General features: G+C 40.2%; 1 protein-coding gene across 8 annotated transcripts in view; it reads left to right on the forward strand.

Annotated features, from left to right (window-relative positions):
• Window positions 1-11,408, forward strand: part of PRLR (prolactin receptor) — a 170,897-nt gene extending 159,489 nt beyond the window's left edge. For 6 of the 8 annotated variants that reach the window (XM_032337620.1, XM_032337625.1, XM_032337623.1 and 3 more), the window contains 4 exons: window positions 769-868; window positions 1,372-1,441; window positions 3,258-4,230; window positions 4,328-11,408. In XM_032337620.1, the coding sequence (XP_032193511.1) occupies window positions 769-868; window positions 1,372-1,441; window positions 3,258-4,230; window positions 4,328-4,386 (1,202 nt within the window). In that variant the 3' untranslated portion in view covers window positions 4,387-11,408. Of the gene's footprint in view, window positions 1-768; window positions 869-1,371; window positions 1,442-3,257 lie in introns of all 8 variants that reach the window. The other 2 variants (XM_032337627.1, XM_032337626.1) reach the window with 2 other exon arrangements.
• The last annotated feature ends 12,112 nt before the right edge of the window (window positions 11,409-23,520 follow it).

Genomic DNA, 23,520 nt, shown 5'->3' on the forward strand with positions numbered 1-23,520 from the left:
CTAAAGTACATTATGGTTTATAAAGTCTTGACCTTGCTTGCCCTTTCCAACCTTCTCAGGTCTTCAGAGAGAATAGGATTAGCATTAGGAATCAAAAATGAGGAAAATGAAGCTCAGTGAAGTTAGAGATCTTACCCAGAACCACATGGCAAAGCCTAGCTCTTCTACCAACTTGCCCGGCCAAAGCACAAAGCTTGCATTGGCTTGGCATTGAAACAGCTCTAAATTGTGGGTCATAAGATTCATATGTGCATCCAGTTCAGCCTTGGCTCTTATTAATTAAATAAAAGCACAATGTCTAGAGGCAGAAGGTCCAGGTTCAAATCCCAACAGTAGTTTATAGTTTACATGTTTGTGGGGAAATCGCTCTTTGAGCCTCCATGTCCTCATCTTTATATACCAGGCAGTGTATAAAGAGTTTAGCACCCTCGATGGCTTTAGCAAGAACTTAATACATGATGGCCTTTATTATTATTACTGCAATGGACCATGTGACCTTGAATTTCCTCTAAGGATCAAATAAAATAATATGTAAAAGGATTTTGAAATTAGTAGAGTACTGTAAAAATATATGCAACATACTAAGATTTAATAATAAAAATTAAATGTGTCACTGATGCTACTCTCTTTGGATTGCTATTCAAATCAAAAGAGGTGTAGGGAAGTGGGGGGAACTATTTTGTTCATAACTTCTGCTTATTCGTTGTGTTTTTTTGTTTTTAATGATGCTTCGATGTGATCAAATCTTTCTGACTGTTTGCTTTTTAGACATCTCCATGAAAGATACCATTGTGTGGATCTTTGTGGCCGTTCTCTCCACAGTCATCTGTTTGATTATAGTCGCAGCCGTGGCTCTGAAAGGCCATAGGTACTTCACTGTCTGTCAACCCTCCTCCCAATCATGGCTGTCAGGAATTGCAGTAAAAAGGATAATGCAAAGATGATATGTCAAGCACACTTCCTTTGAGTCATTCGCTACAGTGTGTTTGTCCATAGAAAATCTTTTATCAGTGTTAGCAAAGGGAACAGGATGGACTCCTTTGAAACTGGTGCTCTTTCCATCAAACTGAGACTCCCAGTGGTGCATTAGTTAAACTCCCATTAAGAGCAGCTCCAATCAAGAGAAATAAGTAGTCCCAAAAATCTACTCATTTCGGCATCGGCCTCCTCTAGGAGCCAGAGCTAATTACAATGTCAGCCCCTAAAATTATTAATTGTCTTTGCCATTGATCTTTAGTCTCATGGAGCTCCAGAAATCTAACTCCTGTCCACCATAGCCCATGTAACAGGTAGTTAAAGAATATTGGTCTTTCAAAAATTACAAAGTGAGAAAGTGAGTCATCTAATTCTTCTTCACAAATTATTTTATAGCATGGTCACCTGCATCCTTCCACCAGTTCCTGGACCAAAAATAAAGGGATTTGATACTCATCTGCTGGAGGTAAGTAGCAGAGGTAGAGAAGGTAGCGTGACTCACTGCTTTGTAATCATGACCTGGACACTTGCACACACAATTGCCATCAGTTCAGCCTGGCAGGCTCAGTCCCTGCCCAGCTTGCCCTGCTCCTTGGCACATGTGTTTACAGAAAGATGGCTGGAAGTATGAGGGTCGTTACCTTCAGACACTAGATGTCAGAGGGTAAGGAGAGAAAGCCAAGAAAACATGAAAACACATAGTAATACTTGCGAGGTAATTATTACTTATGAACAGAACAGGTCTGTTCATAAGCACAGAAATAAACATTTTGTGCAAATAACCAATTTAGAAAGAGGGTGAATATTTTGATTAATATGAAACAGGAACCCACCACCACCTCCTTTGTCATACTTCCATTAAAGTTTTCACTGGAGTGTTCTTTGCACAAATGTAGTATCCTATTGTAATTGTCGCTCACTGTGAGGACTCAGCAGAGACTGGAGTAGTCCAGGGGGTTGTTGTTTGCCCAGGCCCACTTAGGCTGATTCAAGAGGGATTTAAATTCAACTGTTTTGAATAAAAAGAGGGGTTAGGACATTTTATGTTTCTGTCCAGATGGATATATATGGTTTCAGTTTGACTTCAGCTTAACAACGCCATATCTGAAAGCAATGGCCTGCACATTACCTCCCTTGACCCAGCCACTGTGAGGCTAACAACACAGCAAGAATGTGAAAAGTGAGTCCCAGGGAATTTGGCTTGACTACACTCAGTTTGATTGCAAGTATTGGAACAGGGATTAGAGCCCCAGAACTTGGGCTCCTGGTCCAGTGCTCTTACCCCACTACCCGTCTCTAGTACTGACCTTCATAGAGCCAGCACGAACATCTTAACTAAGTAAGTTAAATACTGTCTAGCTCAAAATTTGATCCTGTGGCCACAGGGACTTAATAATAAAATAACTACTGTGTTGTGTGTATGTGTGTGTGTGTCTCTCTCTCACACACACACACACAAAGTTTTCATATTCTTAATCACAATTACCTCTCATCTTCAAAAGAACTCTCGCAGATGAGTACTGTTATTCCCACTTTACAGACAGAGAAAGTAAGGACCATAGAGAAGCCCATCCAAAGTCAGTACCCTTTAAAAAGTGATAGAGTCAAGATTTGGGTACCAGTACCTGACCAAAGTCAAGGGATCAGGAAGAAAGGTGAAAAACAAGAGGCAAGGAGGAGGCGAGAAGGAGGAGAACAGAGAGGAGGAGAGGAAGGAAACTGGGACAGCAGGGAGAGAGGGAGAGGTAGGAGGAAGGACAGGAAATGGAGCATAAGGAAAGAGAAGAGTAGGGTAGGAGGAAGGAAGAAGTAGGAAGAGGAAGAGGAAGAGTTGAGAAAGAAGGAAGAGACAAGAATCTGCTGACCACTGCCAGACTCCAAAAGGTGATGGAGTTGGTTAGGAGACCAGCAACCAGATCTCAGGGCCCGTGGATCCCAAAACACCAAATGCAGGCATGAGCACTGTAGTTTTTTGATGTTTCACAAACTTCGTATTTGGTAGGTATATGTTTATTATTTGTGCATATACTACTAGCCCATTAAACTCATAATCATGACTGCTTAAGACACTAAGTTAAAATCATGAATTGACTGAAAGAAAAATATAGGATGTGTAGTAGTCCAGGAGGTGATTATAGATAGCCTCATAGCAACATGTCTGACATTTGGGAAACTCTGGGAGACCATTAGCACGTCCCACACACCCTTTTTCAAGACTGCGGGCTGGCTGTGATGCCATTGTGAAATGATAGGAAGCTAACAGCCGTCTCTCCTTTTACTAGAAGGGTAAGTCTGAAGAACTGCTGAGTGCCCTGGGGTGCCAAGACTTCCCTCCCATTTCCGACTGTGAGGACTTGCTGGTGGAGTTTTTGGAAGTGGATGACAGCGAGGACCAGCAGCTGATGCCGGCCCATTCGAAAGAACACCCGGGTCAAGATAAGAAACCTACATCCCTGGATCCAGACAGTGACTCTGGCCGAGGCAGCTGCGACAGCCCTTCCCTTTTGTCTAAAAAGTGTGAGGAAGCCCGGGCAAATCCCTCCACATTTAACACTCCTGAGGACATCGAGAAGCCAGAGAATCCCCAAACAAAGGTTACCCGCACTCGGGACGCCCAGAGCGCACACTTGGAAGGCAAAATCCCCTATTTCCCTGCTGATGGCTCCAAATCTTCAACATGGCCTTTACCACAACCCCCTAACCAACACAGCCCCAGATCTTCTTACCACAACATCGCTGACATGTGTAAGCTGGCCCTGGGCATGACGGGGACATCGGCCAACTTGTTGGACAAAACAGACACACAAGCGTTAAGATCTTCAAAAGCCACTAAGACTGGAGGGGAGGAAAAGGAAGCTGAGCAGAAGGAAGTGGAAAGCTTCCATTCCAAGACTGACCAAGGCACAGCATGGCTGTTGCCCCAGGAGAAAACCCCTTTTATCTCTGTGAAACCCTTGGATTACGTGGAGATTCACAAGGTTAACAAAGACGGAGCACTATCACTGCTCCCAAAACAGAAAGAGAACAGCCACCAGACAGAGAAGCCCAGTACTTGCGAAGGCAGTAAGGAGTATGCCAAGGTGTCCCGGGTGATGGATAACAATATCCTGGTATTAGTGCAGGATCCGCGAGCTCAGAACCTGGCTAGGTTTGAAGAACCAGCCAAGGAGGCTCCACCATCTCTTCAGCAGAATCCGGCCAGAGAAGACCTGGCCTCCTTCTCCTCAGCCCCAAGCAGTTGTGGACTCCAGCTGGGTGGGTTGGATTACCTGGATCCCACGTGTTTTATGCACTCCTTCCAGTGATAGCTTGATTCACGGAATGATTGGTTAAAATGTGATTTTTTTTTCAGGTAACACTACAAAGTACGGGAAATGCACCCTACTAGAGAATGCTGGAGAACGTGGTTAGAATGACACTATACAGTCCATAGTTGCTCGTCATGCACCATTTTCAACCAGCTGCCTCTTTCTCCAACAGCTGATTCCAGAACAAATCGTTTTGTCTCCTGTGATTTGTAGATTGACTTTTTTTTTTTTTTTTTTGCTGTTAGTTATAAAATTATGTGTTCAATGAAATAAAAGCACACCATTTAGTATTCTTGAGGGACAGCGCCATTAAGTATATCCTCTGGAAGGGGCTTTCATGGTTTGACATGTGACAGAAGGAAATGAAATACTCACAGTTGTTTACCACAGGAAGATGATAGATGTGAGAAAAATGCCATGAAAACCGCTTTTGAAGACCAACAAACCTTTGCTTGACCTTTGCTTAACTTTTGCACTCCTCTTTCATTTTATTCGGATTAACCAAATATGACCCGTTTGAAGAAAGAATGCATTCCAGAAGACTGGACACGTTGTTTACATCGGTTCCTATCCCCTTAGTGATACATTGCCAATATGCAAGCCAAAATGATGCCTCCGGTTTTTTCTTAAAATGGTTTGAGTTTGTTAATAAGTATGAATTTTTTTTTTCCTACCCCTAAATTGTATTTTATTCTGAAGCCTCTAGAGAAAATAGTTTTGGAAAGTGAAATTTTCTAATGCAGCAGGTAAATGAGTTTCACGTGGTAAATTCTTCTAAAATGTTTTCCTGTTTCATTTCAGCCTAAGAGATCATTTATTATACACCCTAGTCTCCTGTTAGGTTTAAAAAAAAATCCCCAAAGACTAATTTTAAAAGATAATCACAGCAGGATGCTAATGGAAATACTGCCTTACTGTACATACAAATTCTACTTTAATATAAACCCGTAAGTTTCACAATGTATTTTTGAAGACTATTTTTCTATCACTTAGGTAAAATAAAAGACTATTTTCTATCTTCCCAGTACAGCTGTTTACGTATTTAGTGGGTACGGTATTTTCTGCTCTGAGGTTATAATGAGTATTTGCAGTATGTAGTAGTATAAAACGCCATAGCAACCCAAAGCCCACTGAGGAATAGGAAGTATATTCAATTTCCAGCACAGCGTACTATAGTTTATCTGATTCTTTTTATCTCTGTGATATTTTGAACGGTCATCAACCCAGAAGTTTAGGGCTTTTCACAGACTAGAAATCACTTCTGTCATTTTAGGGCTACTCTGGGGCTTCTGCTCTTCTCCGGGTAAATAGTCATAAAACCACCATAAAAAGGTGAGCCTTGACCTCTCACATACTGTTTTAGAGGGAGGGTTTTTTTGGTTTGGGTGTTCTGAGAAATTCTGGGCAGCCAAGAAAATGTAAGCAAAGCCAGGAGTTAGTATCTCTCTGAAGTAGATCCATTTGCGAAACCTTGGCAGAGGCAGAGACAGGACTCACCCCAGAAACGTTCAGATACAAGTTCTAAGGAGGCAGGCATCTGTGGAGTGGTGGCAACAGCTACAAAGGCAAGGATCTGGTAGCAAGAATCCCCATGTCAGTTCCAAGGGCAGCCTTCCAGAGAGAGAAGAGGGCATTCAAACGCTCGGATCTCCATTTTTTAAAAGAGAGCATTCATGACTCATCAAACTGCCTCCCTCTGTTTTTCATTTTATCTAATGGCAAAGCCATTCTCTGTGTTTACTCACTAGCTGGACGTAGGGAATAGGAACTCCCCTCTGGGAGTTAAATAGCCACCCTCCAGCAAGCCCGTGCTGACAGGAACTGGACTCTGCCATGGCCCTGATGTTTGCAAGTGAACACATCGCTAGGGCTTCCAGAAATGCCAGAGTAAATCGATCTGAGTTCTCTTCTCCCAATATAGACCAGCATTAAGAGTGAGGGGAACATTTGGGAAAGTTGCCCAAGTTCATCCAGTGCCCTAGGTCCTTCCTACTCAAAGTAGGCCCTGAGGACCAGCTGTCTCAGCATTGCCTGACCCTGCCTGGAAATGCAGACTGTCTGCTCCCCTGCCCCAGACCTAAAGAATCCCAATCTTACCATGGTCCTCAGATGAATCATGTGCACAAGGAAGTTTGAGAAGCACTGTCCCAGGTGACCACTTCCGCTAAAGGTGTGTTAGTGCCCAGACACAATCCTCTCTCGGAGACACAGGTCAAGTCTCACTTGTACACAGTGACCCTCTATGTAAGGAGAAGGCACACTTTTTGAAAAATCTATCTAGGGTTCAAATTTACAGGGTGATAGATGATGACTTTGCAAAAGTACTTACAACCTCAAGATGGCTAGGGAATATACTCCTCCTGAAATAGACTCTGCCAAAAGTCTGCCTTTCCAAGCCAGTCCAGACCAAACTTCTCCCAAAATAGTCCATTGTCCTCCAAAGTGTACATCAATCACTCTGATAATCTGAAAATTCAAAAATAACCTGTTTGGCATATGACTCGGCATGTTGGGGGGAAAAAAAATGTTATGGTGAAAGACTCACCTTGAAGTAAATCTCCAAAATACCGTAGTTAGCCACTTACTAAGTAAGCCAAGGTTACAATTCCATGGTCAATTAACACCCTTTATTAGAATCAAGGGGGATTCTTTTTTCATCTTCTGGCGTATTTCCTATCAAGGAGACAGCTGGTACAGAGGAAGGATCCAGAACTGGGGGTCAAGAGACCCAGCATCCAGTCCTGGCTCTGTTGCCTTCGACAGAACAATTGCCTTTCCTGGGCCTCAGTTTCCTCTGAAGGAAATGTCAGGCCAATCATCTCTACTATCCTTTCAAACTCTGGCTCCTTGATTCCATGACTCATTGAATATTTTCCAGCAAAGATAATTTATCCAGTGCTTTGATCGTAAGTAAGCTAACTAATCATTGCCTTTCATCAGAGACACACAAGCACTCTCCAGGGATTGGCTCTTCTGATTTCACTTTTAAATCATCAGTTCTAGTCGGTCTTAACATATGACACAAGCATGCTATAAATTATGTAGATACAGCATCAGTGTCGAAGATAACATGTAAGTATGTGTGTAGAGGGAAGATGCATGAGCTGTTTTGTTTTGTTTTGTTTTGTTTTTAGACATACTGAATGGGCCTTTGATTTTTAGAAAAAGAAATGGCTTCTGGTTTTTATTTCTTTCTGATGAAACCACTATTGCATCGCTGGTTTTTACAGAGCCATACGCTCTGAATTATAAAAAGTCATGGTTTTTAAACAAACACCTAAATATTCAAATTACAAAGCACATAGAGATGGGCTAGCCAATGGGTGATCTATGGAATCTCTAACCCCAACCACAAAATGTTCTCTGGTCAGTTTTAACGAATGGATTTAAGGCACCTCGGCGTGAACCCAAGTTATTATCAGCTGCATCCCTGACATTTAACAGAATGTCCATTTTCCTAAGTGCCTAAGGCCTATCCTGGTAGGTGGGTATGTACCAAAAACTTGCTTTCACTGATTTGGTCCAACATGGGTCAGTCCCTTACCACCTGAATCAGACCAAGGAGTTTGACCCCTTGTCCTGTAGTGCCCAACTGAATCAGAGAAGCCATGAGTTCAAGAGCTCCGGGACATGGTTTGGCTCTGGAGGAGATCTGGCCCTTTCTTGAGATTCTCCATGGCTGTAGTCACTTGCAGAAAGACTTGGCCCTGCCTTTATTGTCTTCTCTATCTCCTTAGTGTAGACAAGAAAGAAACAGATTTGTATATAGTTTACAAAGTGCCTTTCTTTACTTTTATTTAAAAAAAAAAGTTCTGTTTTTGCAAGAAAAGCGTATAGATTGGAAAGTAAATTTTACTTGTTTTATGTAAAAGAATGGAGAAACCAGAAAGGGAATGACAAAATGATCCAAGGTCCAACCAGCAACTGTTCTGCAAATTTTTGTATTTATTGCTTAAATGAATTACCATAGAGCTGATGTGAATAGTGTAACTTATTTTGTCTAACGAGAAATTGCTAGGATTTAAGGATATGCCGGCTCCCCTACTCCTCAATTTAAAAACATATTGATATGCTTTTGAAAGGCTTCAAATCGCATTCCTGGGCCTAAAAAGGACAATGCATGCACAGTGGGAGATCTTGTATGCATACAGAAAAATGCAAATGACTCTGCATTACCCTCCCCAATTGTCACTAACGTAGATTTCCCATTGATGAAAGCCTTGTGTGTGCTTCAGTGGACAAATTTCTTGTTTTGCCTTTTCGGCTCAAGCACAATAGTAAAATCCAAGGTTTCAAAGACGCAGGTGCAATGCAGGAAAGTATTGCTGACATGCCCTTAACCTGATAACATGCAGTGTCACAAAGCTCAAGAGAACGATAGGCATCTGTTGGTCCAAGTCGGGTTGATTTGCTTTGACTATCTTGGCTTCTTCTCTTCTTAGCTTTCTGTACTTGTAGGCTTTTTGCTCGTCTGCTCTAGGGCCTGTATTTGTTTCTGAGAGTCAATTATGTACACTAGCAACTATGAGATCCACTAAAAACTAAGCCATTCATCAACAATGACCTTGGCCCCCTCAGAGGACGAGGTCAGATGTTAAGTCAGCCACACAGATACCACGTTGTACATTGAGGGTCATTAGTCACCTCATTTAGAGATTTGCATAGTTAGAAATTGCAAACTCAATTCATTAACTGCTTCATTAATTCAAAGGCCATAAATGTACATCGATGACTCAGTTCTGGAGGTCTTAAGTAGAAATTTAAAAATACAAAATGATTGCTCGAGAACATATGCTGTAACCAGAAGTTCTATTTATAATTAAGACCTGGACTTCATCCATGATTACCAGATATAATCCAAATCAAATAGTTCTCTCCCTAGGCTTGTGTCTTTCAGTAGGTGATTAGGGGTCTGAGGTCATCATGGTATCTACTTCAATAAAATGAAAAAAATAGGAAATGGGACATTTCCAGAGGTCTGGGCATCTCAGGATTCCACAAAATGCCAACAGTAGTCTGTTAAACCCAAATTTTATTGGGCAAAGTGAAACTGTAATCTATTCGGTGTTCTGAGTTTATGGCTAAGAGATGTACATAACACACAGTACTACATGCCCTTTATTGTTTTATCCACCTCCATTCCTTTGATCTCTGTTCTGATCTCAAGAAGTACTGAGATGTGTAAAGTGGAAAAACATATCCTGTTTATGTGACTGTGGTCAATGAATACAGAGACCCTTAGACAATGGTATTCTATTAATTAACTTTTTACCTGCTCCTGATTAAATAAAAGAGCAAGAACACTTAAAACCTTTGCTGAGGGAAGGAGTAACATCAAAAATAACCTTTAATAATTACATTTAAATTATGCTTCACCTGGATAAACTTCAAAACACCATCTGAGTTTCTCCATGCAAATTTCACAAATCCTGAAGAAAAAAAATCCTGTTAATATGTTAATCTGACATCAAAAATCTGTATTGCAAAGATACCTCTGAAAAACAATTTGTTTTATAAAATTTCTGGTAAGATGTTTTTGAATTTTCAGAAGTAACTACCTCCCCTTCTTGTCCTACAGTCCTTTCTCCAAAGCTGCTTATTGTTTGGAAATGAAAGATACTTACCGCGTCTCATGCTTTGACTGTCTTTCAGTGGCATATTGGATGTACTGGCCATGTGATGTTCCTGAGTTTAATGTAACTGTTATATTATTTTATATTATACGGCTTTACATGGTTCCAAACTGTCCGGTGCATTAAAACAGATAATCCGTGTATCGTGAAACTCATCATGTAATAATTATATAATGACTTATAATCTGTCCTTGTGGCTCTGTTTGATTATGTCTATGTTTGTAAAATGAAACTGAAAAAAATGTAATCATATATTTCTGTTGAGACTGCAAATGTATGCATTTTTTCCTTACTCTTTGTCTGGAAGTAGTATCCTATGCCATTGTGCAGTGATCTGAGGTGTGAAGCTGAACTGAGGTGTTAGAGTACAATCCAACCACTGTTTCAAAGTCAACCGCTCAGCTTTGCTTCATGTGACTTCTGAGAACTTCTTGAGTGTTACTTGCATCATGAGGCTTGCTTTTGTGCTTTATCATTCATTTTAAACAATTTCATAAGAGTCTCATGTGGAAACCAAAGCAATCTAGAACCAGCCTGTTGTGTGACCTGTGTCTTCTTGTAAAGCCATATTGAAGCAAAGACTATGTAATAGCAAGTTTCCATATTTTCTGATCTCTCACTACCTCTCTCCCTAGGAAATACCAAGCAAAATTCTTCAACATGAAGTGGGAAATTAGAAGTGATTGTTACAATAAGCTGCTGGGGGTTGGATTTGATTTGGTTTTTTTGTTTTGTTTTATTTTGTTTTTACATGAGAATACACCTTCTAATTCACCACTTTGTTGGTTTATGCTAGGTTTTCTCAATAACCACTTTTACATTTTATAAAAGCTGGCTGACGAATAAAGGCCAGAAAGAATACTTAGTAAATCACCAGAGGAAAGACCAACAAAACCACAGAGTGCAGATTTCTTTCCGAATGATGAGTCACCTCGAGGTGGTTACCCAAAGCCATGATAATGATACTTCTCACAATTTGACTTCCCTAACACCCCTAGAAATAAATATTTTCCTTATTTGATTTTAGCCATCAAATATCCAATGGTATGGGAAAAGTCAGCCATATATCAGAAATAGTCTTGTTTTGATTCAAAAACACATTTCTGCTTGTATTTATTGTAATGCCTACTTTTTTGCTTTCTAGCTTTAAAGAATTTTAGAGGACTATAGTTGTCTGATTTATCTTGAATTTTTAATTCTGTAAGATTTCGGTTATTGCACATTGTACTTTCTGTTTTCCGTGGATTTATTTGTTTGCCTCCTTCCGTTTCAAGGGGACAAACTGGACCATTAAATCCTTGCCAGTAGTATGGGAGATTAAGCTAACTGCTATTGTCATAACATCCTCACTTTTACTGCACGCCAAAAACAATGCTTGCCAAACAAAATCTTAGACATCTCCGTATGATATGGTCGTTATATTTCTATTCATGTTATTGACAATATACCCAGTCCAGTGCCTATCTCAATAAATGTTTATTTCCCTTGCCTACCCTTCCTTTATTTTTATTTGATGGGTAAATAAGCAGAATAACATGTGTGTGTCTGAAACAATTTTCTGGAAGCATTTTTGCTGCTAAGGGATCTAAAATCTGGCAACTGTTGGTATACGTTGAACCAAAACAATTTCTTCCTTGGTCTTCGTCTTTCCATATGATTGCAAAATACACTTTCCTTCCTCCACCCCATCACTTTTATAAGAGAAGCTGCTAAAAATAAGGTGAGATGGAATGAGCAACATGAGAAACTCTTAAATATCATGAAACAAAGGAAAGACCAAACCATTTTTTTAAATGGAATCCTTTTGAATGGGATGATTCGTCCACATTACTAACAATCGTTTCTGACAAAATCATCGTATTAAGTGTAAAATGATAACCTTTTCTTTTTAATGAGTCTATATCTAGAAACCTTCTCCTGCTGTCCATGCTTGTGTGAAGAATTATGGAATAGTGTGGGGGTCTGCCTTACAGATTCTTCTCTGTCTCCTAATTCTTTCATACCATGTCTCACAAGAACAATGAGGAGTTTCTTACGTGAGTAGCACGTTCCAAAATGGCCTCCATTGAAGAACCACAGACCAACCATGCTTATATTGGTAACACATGCTTTAATTCTTGGGCACACTTTTACTTCTAAATGAAAAATTTGGAGTGTCAGTCACCAGACACAACATTCATATAATTAGTGATGAGCAGGAGAAGAAATATATAGCCAATTTCCCAGGATTATGGAATGCACGTCCTGCAAGAAAACAAATTCTAATTTGCCACTTCTTGTCAGAATCCCATCTGAAACCTTAACCTCACCAGACTTGCTACAATTTACTAACCAAGTGGTATACATTCTACATCTTCCCTATCTTTTAGGGACAGAGAGATAGAGCTTCCATTTAATAACAGTCTTGAAGTGTTGCGGGTTGGGGGTAGGGTGGGACTGGTCAAGGATATAGGAAATAGGTTGATTGAAAAGGCCCAGAAAAAGACCTCAAAGGCCAGGGAAGCAGATTCCTGCTGCATTTGCCTCTGAGGGTCCCTCCAAACCACGCAGGTGAGACTGAACCCATTCTTGAGATTGGAAAAGCATGTTCTACTAGGGAGATCTTGACACCTACAGTGGAATTCTTTTACCCACAACCTCCCCCTCCTATCCCACCTCACCCCTGGACTTGTTGTGCTGCCAGCATAAGTCTCAAGCATTTTTCTCTTATTATGATCAGGTTCACATTCAAACTTAGGCTGACAAACAGACTTGAAGCACAGATATTTTTATGAATGTGATTTTTTTGTTGTTTTAAGGAAAGTCTAGAAGACATCGGTCGAATAAAACACTACATGGATGTGGGTTGGTGAACACTGGGATAAGAAAAGGGAGCACAAGAAGTTTTATTACTGTGTTTATAAATGTGTTTGAAACAATTTGTAAAATGTCACAGATGTTTTTTAAGGTGACACCCATTCACTCCGTAAATTATTACAAATTCCAAGATAAGCTTAGATGACGCTTGCCGGTAGTTTTACTTAACATGATCAATATTGATATTGTTACTGAACTATGTGACCTTATGGTGTATTTTTCTACCTTTCTTTAGAGCAACTGTTTTTGCAATGGTAATGAGGCTTGGTTTAAACCGAATCAATAAATTACTTCCTGAGCAACGGTTTTGGAGGATATTTCTATATCCATGTCCAACAAGTATTTTATGAAAATACAATTTTAAGAACTTTTTCCTTTGCTTCAACACACTTTATTAGGATGTCTTTTTTTTTTAAGATTTTTTTTTTTAAATTTATAGAGAAAGAGAGCACGAGTGGTGGGGAGCAGAAGAGGGAGAGGGAGAAGCAAGCTCCCCGCTGAGCAGGGAGTCTGATGTGGAGCTCCATCCCAGGACCCTGGGATCATGACCTGAGCTGAAGGCAGAGGCTTAACCCGCTGAGCCACCCAGGCACCCCAGGATGTGTTTTTTTAAAAGAAGGGGAAAGGGCGCATGGGTGGCTCAGTTGATTAAGCCTGCAACTCCTGATTTTAGCTCAGGTCCTGATTTCAGCTCAGGTCTTGATCTCAGGGTTGTGAGATCCAGTTCCACCAAGGGCTCCAAACTCAGCAGAGAATCTGTTGGAGATTCTCTCTCCCCCTCTCCTTCTGCCCTCTCTCTCAAAACAATAAAGAAACGAATGAAGGGGAAAATGTCATGCTAAGTCCTTCTGGAAATAAAACACATATCATATGCTGCAGTATTTGTCTTAGAACACTCTTCAAAGAGATTTACTTCAGGCATGCCCTTTTATGCTTATCTTTCAACACCTCTGTATTTTTTTTAACAAATCTAAATCAAAATTGACATCTTGCTTCCAACTCAGCTAAGTACTACATCTTCCTTTTCCACTGCCCTCAAGATCACCCAGTCTGTATTCATGTGCCAGACCAGAGCCTAAAAAATGCAAATATGCTTGGAAACATTCAGAAGTTCCTTAGGCCTTCTGGGAACAACCAAGAATGATCAAAAGGAGAGTTCCCAAATCTGATACACAATCAACTTTCCCAAATGAAGTTTAAACCACAAATCTCAGTGCCCTCAAAAACGTATTTTCTTTTGTTCAATTCCTCCTACCTAGAATTATCCTGTCTTCACCTAAAACTTCAGCCTATTTAATCTGAACTTTCAAGTGTGTATGAATACTTTATGCAATCAATAGAAGATGATAAATGGGAGATTAAAACTTCTGATGATTTATGATTTAATGATTTAATCTCCCATTTATCATCTTTTATTGATTGCATAAAGTATTCATACACACTTGAAAGTTACAGAGGGGGATATAACAAAGACACATTTACCAACACCCGAATTTCACAAATACTAACATTTTACTCTGTTTCTGACCTTAAAAAAAAAAAAAAAAAAAAAAAAGCAAAGCATCACAGATGCAATAGTGCATCTCTCTCAGTAACCAAATTCTCTACCCCTCCCTCTCCAGGGACAACTACAATCCTGCAATGGTGTACCCTTTCTGGCCATTTTAAAAATGCGTTTACCACATATATATGCACGCATAAATATATATATGTACATATATATGTATATGTGTATATATATATAATTATCCTGGGTGCTTATGAATTTTACATATATAACAATATATACCATTCTGCACCTTGATTTTTTTTCTTTCAGCATTGGGTTTATGAAATCCAAATAGCTCCAGTTTCTTGGTTTTTTGGCTATATGATTGTATACATATATATAATTTATTTGCTACTCCCAATATTAATCAACTTTCCATTTCTATTATTACCAATGATTCTTCAAGGAACACTGATAATAATAGAAATGGAAAGTTGATTAATATCAGGATTAGCAAATAAATTATATATATGTATACAATCATATAACCAAAAAATCAAGAAACTGGAGCTATTTGGATGCAAGCTTCACTTTTTAAGAATTTGCCATATTTTCTCTAGGCTATACATCTAAGGGTGTAATTGTTGGATCATATGAAACATACATCTTGACATTTTTTCACTATTGATAAATTGTTCTCCAAAGCAGTTGTACCCACATACATCACCAGCAGCTGTGTGGTTGATTCCATTCCTTCCTTAATCATTACCTGATATTTTCAGATATTTGACAATTTGATGAGCATTCAATGATACACTGTTGATATTTTAACTTTCATTGTCCTAATTAATTCGCTCTGTACCTGCTTATCTTTTATGTCATCTCTGTCATCTACAAGGTTCACATATGTCTGAATCTTCCATCTAGACTTCTCTTCCAGTCCAGTGTTTGGTTCATCTATCTCTGCCCTGATGTTTCCTGTTTTAAGTACCCCAGTTTTATGCAGCCTTGTTATCTGGTATATTAATTCCTATACCTCCAACTCTTCTTTGGGATTTTTCTGGTTGTTCTTGACATTTTCATGTGAATTTTGAGATAAGCTTATCAACTTTTTAAAAAATTGTGTTAGGAATTAGATTTTGTTAAATGAATTTTTGTGTTAATTCTGGAAGAAGTGAGACGTTTATACTATTGTGTCCTAATCATGAACATGGTTTACAGCTTCATTGTCTGTGGTATATACTAAAGTTTTATGCTATTCTTCATAAATATCTGCTTGTGTTTTAGTAGATTTATTCATAGGCACTATAAAATTTTTGTTGCTATTGTAAATGGTATCTTTTTTAAAATTATTGTATTCTGAGAAGTTGTTGTTTATATATAGAAACCATAATTTTTAAATAACGATTCTGAGTCCTGAAACCTCATTGAACTCTAATTATTAGTTCTTGTAGTTTGTAAGTTTTCTTGGGTTTCCTTTTTTACAACTATGGTAATTTACAAATATCATCAGAATGTTAACAACTTTGTTTCTTCTTTTCCAGTATATACATCTCTTGTATCTTCTTCCTGATCTATTTCTTGGGGTTGGATTTCTGGTAGGATGTTGAAGGTAGATGTTCTTTCTTGTTCCTGACTTTAAAGAGAATTTTACCAAAAGTTCACCATTAAGTATAGGGTTTCCTATATATTTTTACAGATACTCTCAGATATATTAAGGAAATTCCTTTCATTCCTAATTTGGTATGGATTTTGTATCTCAAATTGGTGTTAAAAGCTCTACATCTACTGACAACAATTTTTTTTCTATACCTATTGATACAAAAATGTGGCTTTCCCCTTTTATTTGGTAAATACATAAATTATTACAGAATTAATTTGGAGAAAGGCTTTAATGTTAAATTAGTCTCATGTTCTTGGAATGAATTCTACTTCATTATGACGTATTTTTACAAACTTTGCTTTATTCAACTTGCTAAATTTTTATTTTAAGATTTTTGTGTTCATAAGATTCATCTCTTTTGCTACTTGAGATACAATTTTTTGAGGTGATTTGTAAGTAAGTTACAATCATCTAGGATTATAGAAATTCCCCCTTTCTCTTTGTAATTCTATCAGTTTTTGTTTTGAGGCCATATTATTAAGTATATATAGATTTAAATGTTCAATCTTCCTAATGAATTATGTCTATCATTGTTAAATATGATGTTCTTTGTCCTTAATGATGTTTTGTCTCTTTTTTTGATATTAATATTTCTCCACTAGCTTTCTTTCCACTGGTTAATTCTATTGCGGGTCTCTTTCCATCTTCTTACTTTCAATTGTTCAGAGTCACTATGTTTTAAGTGCATCTTATAAACAGCAAATAGCTAGACTTTGTTTTTTCATTCTATTTGAGAATTTTTTCCTATAGGTGATAAGTCAGTTCCTTTTGCTCTTCTGGAAAATTTCCTTTGTTTTTCTTTTGCAACATGAATCAATTTGTAATTTACAATTTTAGTCAGCCAATTTTGTAATAATCATTATAAGAACAGGATATAAATAAAAGGTCCTGGTTAGATAATTCACTGTATCTGAGTGCCTGTATTTAAGAACTCAGCCTTCTCCCAGCTCTTCTCCCAGTCAGGAGCAAACCCAACTATGGGGAGCCAAATTCTACACTGAAACTCATTCTGCTACCACTGGAAGAGACATTGTCCTCTGGTTACAACATTCAAGGGAATGAGCAACTGGAGAAGTCCGGCTGCTAAGGGCCCTATGCAAAATACATATAGATAAAATATCTCCCATGCATTTAACCAAAAAGAGATTAATTTGGATGTTCAAGACCCACCCTTTTTTTTTTTTTTTAAGATTTATTTGTGTGTTTGAGAGAGTGAGCACAGGCAAGCAGGCGGGGAAGCTGAGGGAGGGGCAGAGAGAGAGAGAGAAGCAGACTTCCTGCTGAGCATGGAGCCCAAATCATGGCTCCACCCCAGGATCCTGAGATCAAGACTTGGCCCAAAGTCAAGAGTGGGTCGTTTAACGACTGAGCCACCCATGTGCCCCAAGATCCTCCTTTTAAATACAGATCTTCCTCAACGACCTGTCAATTATTGGACCAAACCCATTACTAAATGATGCTTGACAGGCACTGTGTGCCAGGCTCCATGCCAGGATACAGGAATCCTTATGATGAACTCTCTGTCCTCCTGGGCACCACACACTAGTCTGGGAAGCTGAGGTAACCATTGTGTGTCCTGCTCTCCAGACTGGCTTTTAAAAATATTAAGTCTAATGATTCCAAATGAGCCTGGTCCGAACAGTTCATCCTAATAAACAAATTAAAGGAATTTGAATTTTCAGAAGTAACTACCTCCCCTTCTTGTCCTACAGTCCTTTCTCCAAAGCTGCTTATTGTTTAGAAATGAAAGATATCGCGTCTCATGCTTTGACTGTCTTTCAGTGGCATATTGGATGTACTGGCCATGTAACATTCCTGACTTTAACGTAACTGTTATATTATTTTATATTTTACTGCTTTACATGGTTCCAAACTGTCTGATGCATTAAAACAGAGAATCCGTGTATTGTGAAACTCATCATGTAATACAAATGAAAATAATTATATAATGACTTATAATCTGTCTTTGTGGATTTCAGTTTGATTGTGTCTATGTCTGTAAAATGAAACTGAAAAAAATGTATTCATATATTTCTGTTGAAATATAAGATGTGTGCATCTTTTCCTTACCCTTTGTCTGGAAGTAGTATCCTATGCCATTGTGCAGCTGATCTGAGGTGTTAAGTGTTTAGAGTACAATCCAACCACTGTTTCAAAGTCAACCACTCAGCTTTGCTTCATGTGACTTCTGAGAACTTCTTGAGTGTTTTCAAGAAAATCGGTGCTATATGAAATGCTAAGGGTTTTGGTACCAGAGCACATTTCCATGCAGTTGTTCTCTTTGAACTCACCTGCCGTCTCTGTACTTCATTCTGAGCACTCTACCCCGGCCCTCCTTCAGAGTCCATTCACAGTGAAATAAGATACCTGTGATATGAGGTTTCCAGTACACTGGGTTTTATCTGAAATCCTTCCAGAATTGTCCCTTTCCTTCCACTCCAGGACTCCTAAGCAAGTTAGGAAAGAGAAAGGATCACTTCAAAAAAGTATTATTTGTTCTCAGTAATTCTGATGGACCCTGCTCTGTTACTGGCAGAAGTACTAGGATCAAAGAGCAAAGTTCACTCAGACTTAACTGATAAATCATTAGCAAACCTGAGCTCAAAAAAAAAAAAAAAATCCCCCATAATTATTAACTTGACAACAGAATTTGTCAGGTTAATAATTTTCCCCAATACTTACCCATGGCTTTCCCATTGTTTCCATAATTATCAGTTACCTTTCTCGAGGGGAGATTCCAATATTTTCCTACCTGATAAAACATATTAAGTTTCAAAATAATTCATTGTATGAGAAATAGAGATGGCAAGCCTCTTAACTGACATCCTGCCCCTCTTAGTCACCAGTCATGTGAACTGGGGTCCTTTCTCATCTTCTCCAGTCCCATATATAACGGAAAAAATTATACCTAATCCGTGTGAAGGAAAAAGAAAAAGACCCAGAGCAGATGTCTCTTAAAGTCCCTAATAACTCAGACATAACACTGGTTTATTATTTTTTTAATATTTCATTTATTTATTTATTTGTAAGAGTCAGAGAGAGAGAGAGAACAAGCAGAGGGAGCAGCCGCCAGAGGCAGAGGGAAAAACCCGATGCAGGGCTCAATCCCAAAACCCTGGGATCATGACCTGAGCCAAAGGCAGATGCTTAACTGACTGAGCCACCCAGGGTTCCCTGAGATAACATCTGTCTAATCGTAATTTTGCCTGTGAACCTCGGGTCAGATCTTAGATTGCTATTTCAAGTGACTCTCAGACCGAGGACAAAGATCTGAGGCAGTCTAAGCTTGTCCCTCATCCAGCTTTCAGAATCAGTGGATATCACTGTAATTCCAAAGTGATCAAAAAGACCCACCATCTTGGAAAACAGTCTTGTGCAGTGTTAGTTGATGCCTTATTACTGGAATGCATTTTAAATGTACAGACGTTCTGACCTGGAAAGCGCTCTTCAAGGATTTATCCAAAACGGGAACTAGTTCATTTAGAGCACAAAATTCTATGTCCTAGTATATGCAATAAATACAGCTATCTGTCAATAGGGACTTACTAAGTTAAATATATGGAGACCTCCAACTTTCTCTTCAGCATATAGCTGAACCATCAACATCCTTACAAGAAGCAGAACAAAGGGAAAATGAATGAATTTTCTTGAACCTCTCAAGGAATCAAAGTTGCTGGATGGCTTGTCACTGTGAAATCTAGGGATACAGACAAATCTTGAAAGTCACAGCGTAGACCTTCTTTACCTGGAACAGAAGCCACTGGAGCCATAACTTCAAGAAACACTTAAACAGTAGTTTGGGCAAATTGCTGAGTATGGACTAGCTTGAGAATGAGAAGCTCCCTAGTTTCTAGAGTCACCGGAGGCCCCCCAGAGTGTTAGGAGCCGTACCTACAGGAGGAATATCATTAAGTTGTCATTGTAAAGCTCCGTTCATTGCTCTGGCTGGGGAAGGGAAAGAATAATCATTGTGAAATATGCACAGAGACTTCACTTTAGTAAAGATCTCTTCTCTGGGGGAAATGACCAGATCAGGGCCCTCTGCCTACTGCATGAAGGGCATTTCTCCCTCTCCAGCCCCGTCTCTGTTTCCTACCTCACTGACGAGAAAGAAATAAAGAAGAAAGTCAAGGTTTCAAGGAAATAGATTGGGAAAATTAAGGCCAGGAAGGACAGTAGAGGGTAGGAGGTTTAAAAAAAAATTTTTTTTTACACTGGAAAAACACACGTGGCCATCCCAGTCCAGAGACATAGACCCACTAAAAGACTGAGACCTAATCATAATATTTTAAGTTTCCTGTGTAATGATGGTGAATTACAACTCAAAGAGGTGCTAGATCTTGACCCCATTTATGGAGTATTTAAGGGAAGCCCTAAGACAACAAGAAATCCAAAAATAAGGACACTACAGGAATTTGACTCCTTTGGTGCTTACAGCTACAGCAAACGTTAAACACATCCCCACTTCTAACCAGATTAACATAAAACTTCACACCAAAGATTTATTCACCAGAGATCCTATTACCCAATGCAACATGTCCAGCTTCCAGCAGAAAGTTACAAGAGATGCTAAACTGACAGAAAAAAAAAAAAAATAGAGTTTTAGAGACAAAGTAAGAAGTAGAATCAGACTCAGACACAACACACATTTTAGAATTATTGAACAATTTAAAGTAAAAATGATTAATATGTTAAGGGCTCTAATAGAAAAGGCAGACATGACGTAGTATCAAATGGATAATGTAAGCAGAGAGAGGAAAGCTCTCAGAAAGAATCAAAAGGAAAGGTTAGGAATCCAAAGCACTGTAACAGAAATGAAGACTGTCTCCAATGGGCTCATGAGCAGACGGGACCCTGCTGAGGAAAGAATCCGTGAGCTTGAAGAGGAGTAATAGAAACTTGCTAGATTAAAACACAGCGAGAATAAAGGGGGGTGGGCGTAACATAACAGAACCTCTGAGAACTGTGGCACAATTACAAAAGGTGTAATATATGTGCAATTGAAATCTCATCAAGAGAAGAAATACTGAAACAATCATGGCCAAAGAATTTTCCAAAATCAAATAAAACAGGTGACAGCATTAGTGAAAGAAGTAGGAATTGTGACTCAGATCTATATTTTTTGCATAAAAGGCTATATTATTGACTATAAGCAGGTTACGAAATGAAATGGTTTGTGTATACACAGGCATACACATGTAATAAAGGATTTCTGGAAGATTCTTTACTCAAATATAATGGTCAGATCTGTTGAGGTTTTTCCTTTCTTCCTTGGGCTTTTCTAGACTTGAGTCTGTTTTCACAAATAATGTGTCCTGTATTATGATAATCAGAATAAATGTTTTCACTTTAAAAAAATGTTTTTCCCTTTATGTTTTTCAAGATTTATTGATTTATTTATTTGAGATTGAGAGAGAGAGAGAGAGCGCACATGCAGGGGTGGCAGAGGGTAGATGGAGAGACTCTCCATCAGACTCCCTACTGAGCAGGGAGCCCAAGGAGGGCTGAGAGGGAGGCCTGAAATAAAACAAAGAACTTGATGCTTAACTGACTGAGCCACCCAGGCGCCCATTTTCCCTTTTAAATAATGAAGGTGCAACTTCTCTATTTGATGTCAGGGAGCATGCAGTGTTTGGCTTCCCCACCCAAGGCAGCCCCCAATGGTGTTGGGTGCCTCTCACCACAATAGTCTCTAAGCTGACAACCCAAGAAAAATCTTAAGTCAAAGGAGTTTGCAGCCTACAGTGTTCACAAGCACAACACCCATCACAGCCCAGTGGAGCTGAAGACTCCAGACTTCAGCAACTCAATGTGTCCTCACCTCTGGCCGAGGCACGACAGACTGGCTGCCCCCAGTACGGGCTTGCCTACATGACCGTTGGCCAGCCAGCTGCCCTAGCCACTCCTGAGAGCCCGCAAGGCAGAATGGCCTGGGAGCTGGGAGCCCATCCTGGGACAATACACAATGAACTTGAAACACTTTCTGTGCTTATCTGGGGCCCTCACCTCCTCTGGGCATTTGGGGTAAAATGTTGTCGCCTAGATGTCCGTGGAGAATGTGACTGAGCCAGATGGCCTCCCTGTGGGGTGATGCAAGACATCCCCTTGTATGATATGCACCCAACCCCCACCACTGTGGCAGGAGGTCTTGGAGAGGATGGGACCTCCTGCAGCCCTCAGAGCTGGACCCCGGCGCTTAGAAGCTCCTCATCCCTCCTTTGTCCTAGGAAGTACGTTCTGCTCACCTTTCCCACACTGAGAGCTGTTCCGAAGGCTCTGCCTGGAAAAAGTATGGTTAGAACCCTCTGTATGGTCTACCTCAGAGGTGGAAACTCTAAGAAAGAATCCAGTTAACCTAGTTTAGTCCTCTATATAAACTGGGAAGATTCTAGGACCGTATAGAGATGTGCTTGGCCTGCGGCTGCCCCCAAGAAAAGCCTCAGAAGCTCTGCTGCTTTTTAGAGGCCCCCCTAAGCCCCCATTCCTCTCACCACTCTCCCATCCCCCATTCCTCCCCCACCACCCCCACCCCACCCCCACCCTCCAGCAATCCAGAGCAGCCTGCCTCTTTCTTCCAGCCCTCTGCACCCTCTGTGTACAGGACCCTCCCCACCAAGTTCCAAATGGCCTTGTCGCTGTCCCCCTTAGGTTCTGCCACACACAGGCGCACTGACGCTCAGTCTGCCTGCCACAGTATGAGAACAACCTGGATGGGAGATAGTAGGGGTGGAGGACGTAGGAGGGACAAATGGGAATGTTAGAAATTAAAACACAGGGGCGCCTGGGTGGCTCAGTGGGTTTAGGCCTCTGCCTTCAGCTCAGGTCATGATCTCAGGGTCCTGGGATCGAGTCCCGCATCGGGCTCTCTGCTCAGCAGGGAGCCTGCTTCCCCCTCTCTCTCTCTCTGCCTGCCTCTCTGCCTGCTTGTGATCTCTCTCTGTCAAATAAATAAATAATAAATAAATAAAAGCTTTTAAAAAAAAAAAAGAAAGAAAGAAAGAAAAGAAATTAAAACAAAAGAATAAAGCACCCTGACTCCTCAGGTCTCAACTTCTTGCCCTACTCGGATGTCCAGAGCCTTCCTAGCTATTTTGTGCCCCTCATCCTTCCCCGGAGAGCAGCACGCTCCTCCCATAGCCCCCTTCTCCTCCTCAGAGACCCTCCATGCCCACAGCAATTTCTTCATCCACTCACTTCGTACACATCCTCCTTTTCTCTCTCGGGTTCACATGCCTCATTCTCAGTCTCTGGCCTCTTCAACTATTTCTGGAACCTCCCCCTCCCCCCCCCCACAGCCACCACCACCCTCACGGACAGATGCTCCTCCTAACAAGAAACTGCTAGAACAGAAAACTAACCAAACTCCTCCAGAAGGCCTTGACTTTGTTTGCCTGCCTTCTTTCTCTTCTCTCTCTTCCACCTTCTTTTCTTTTCTCTCCCCTAAGGCACGGACTGGGAACTTTTCCCCCTGAGGTCCTGCCCTAGGAGCTCTGGGACTTGTCCCAAGTGAAGGCAGTAACCACTCCAGGACCCCCCTCCCCCCCAGAGCTCCTCCCCTTCCATCCTAAACTCAAAGTCCAGCTGGCCCATGAGCAG

Source organism: Mustela erminea, chromosome 3 (genome assembly GCF_009829155.1).
Source record: "Mustela erminea isolate mMusErm1 chromosome 3, mMusErm1.Pri, whole genome shotgun sequence".
Lineage (NCBI taxonomy): Eukaryota > Metazoa > Chordata > Mammalia > Carnivora > Mustelidae > Mustela > Mustela erminea.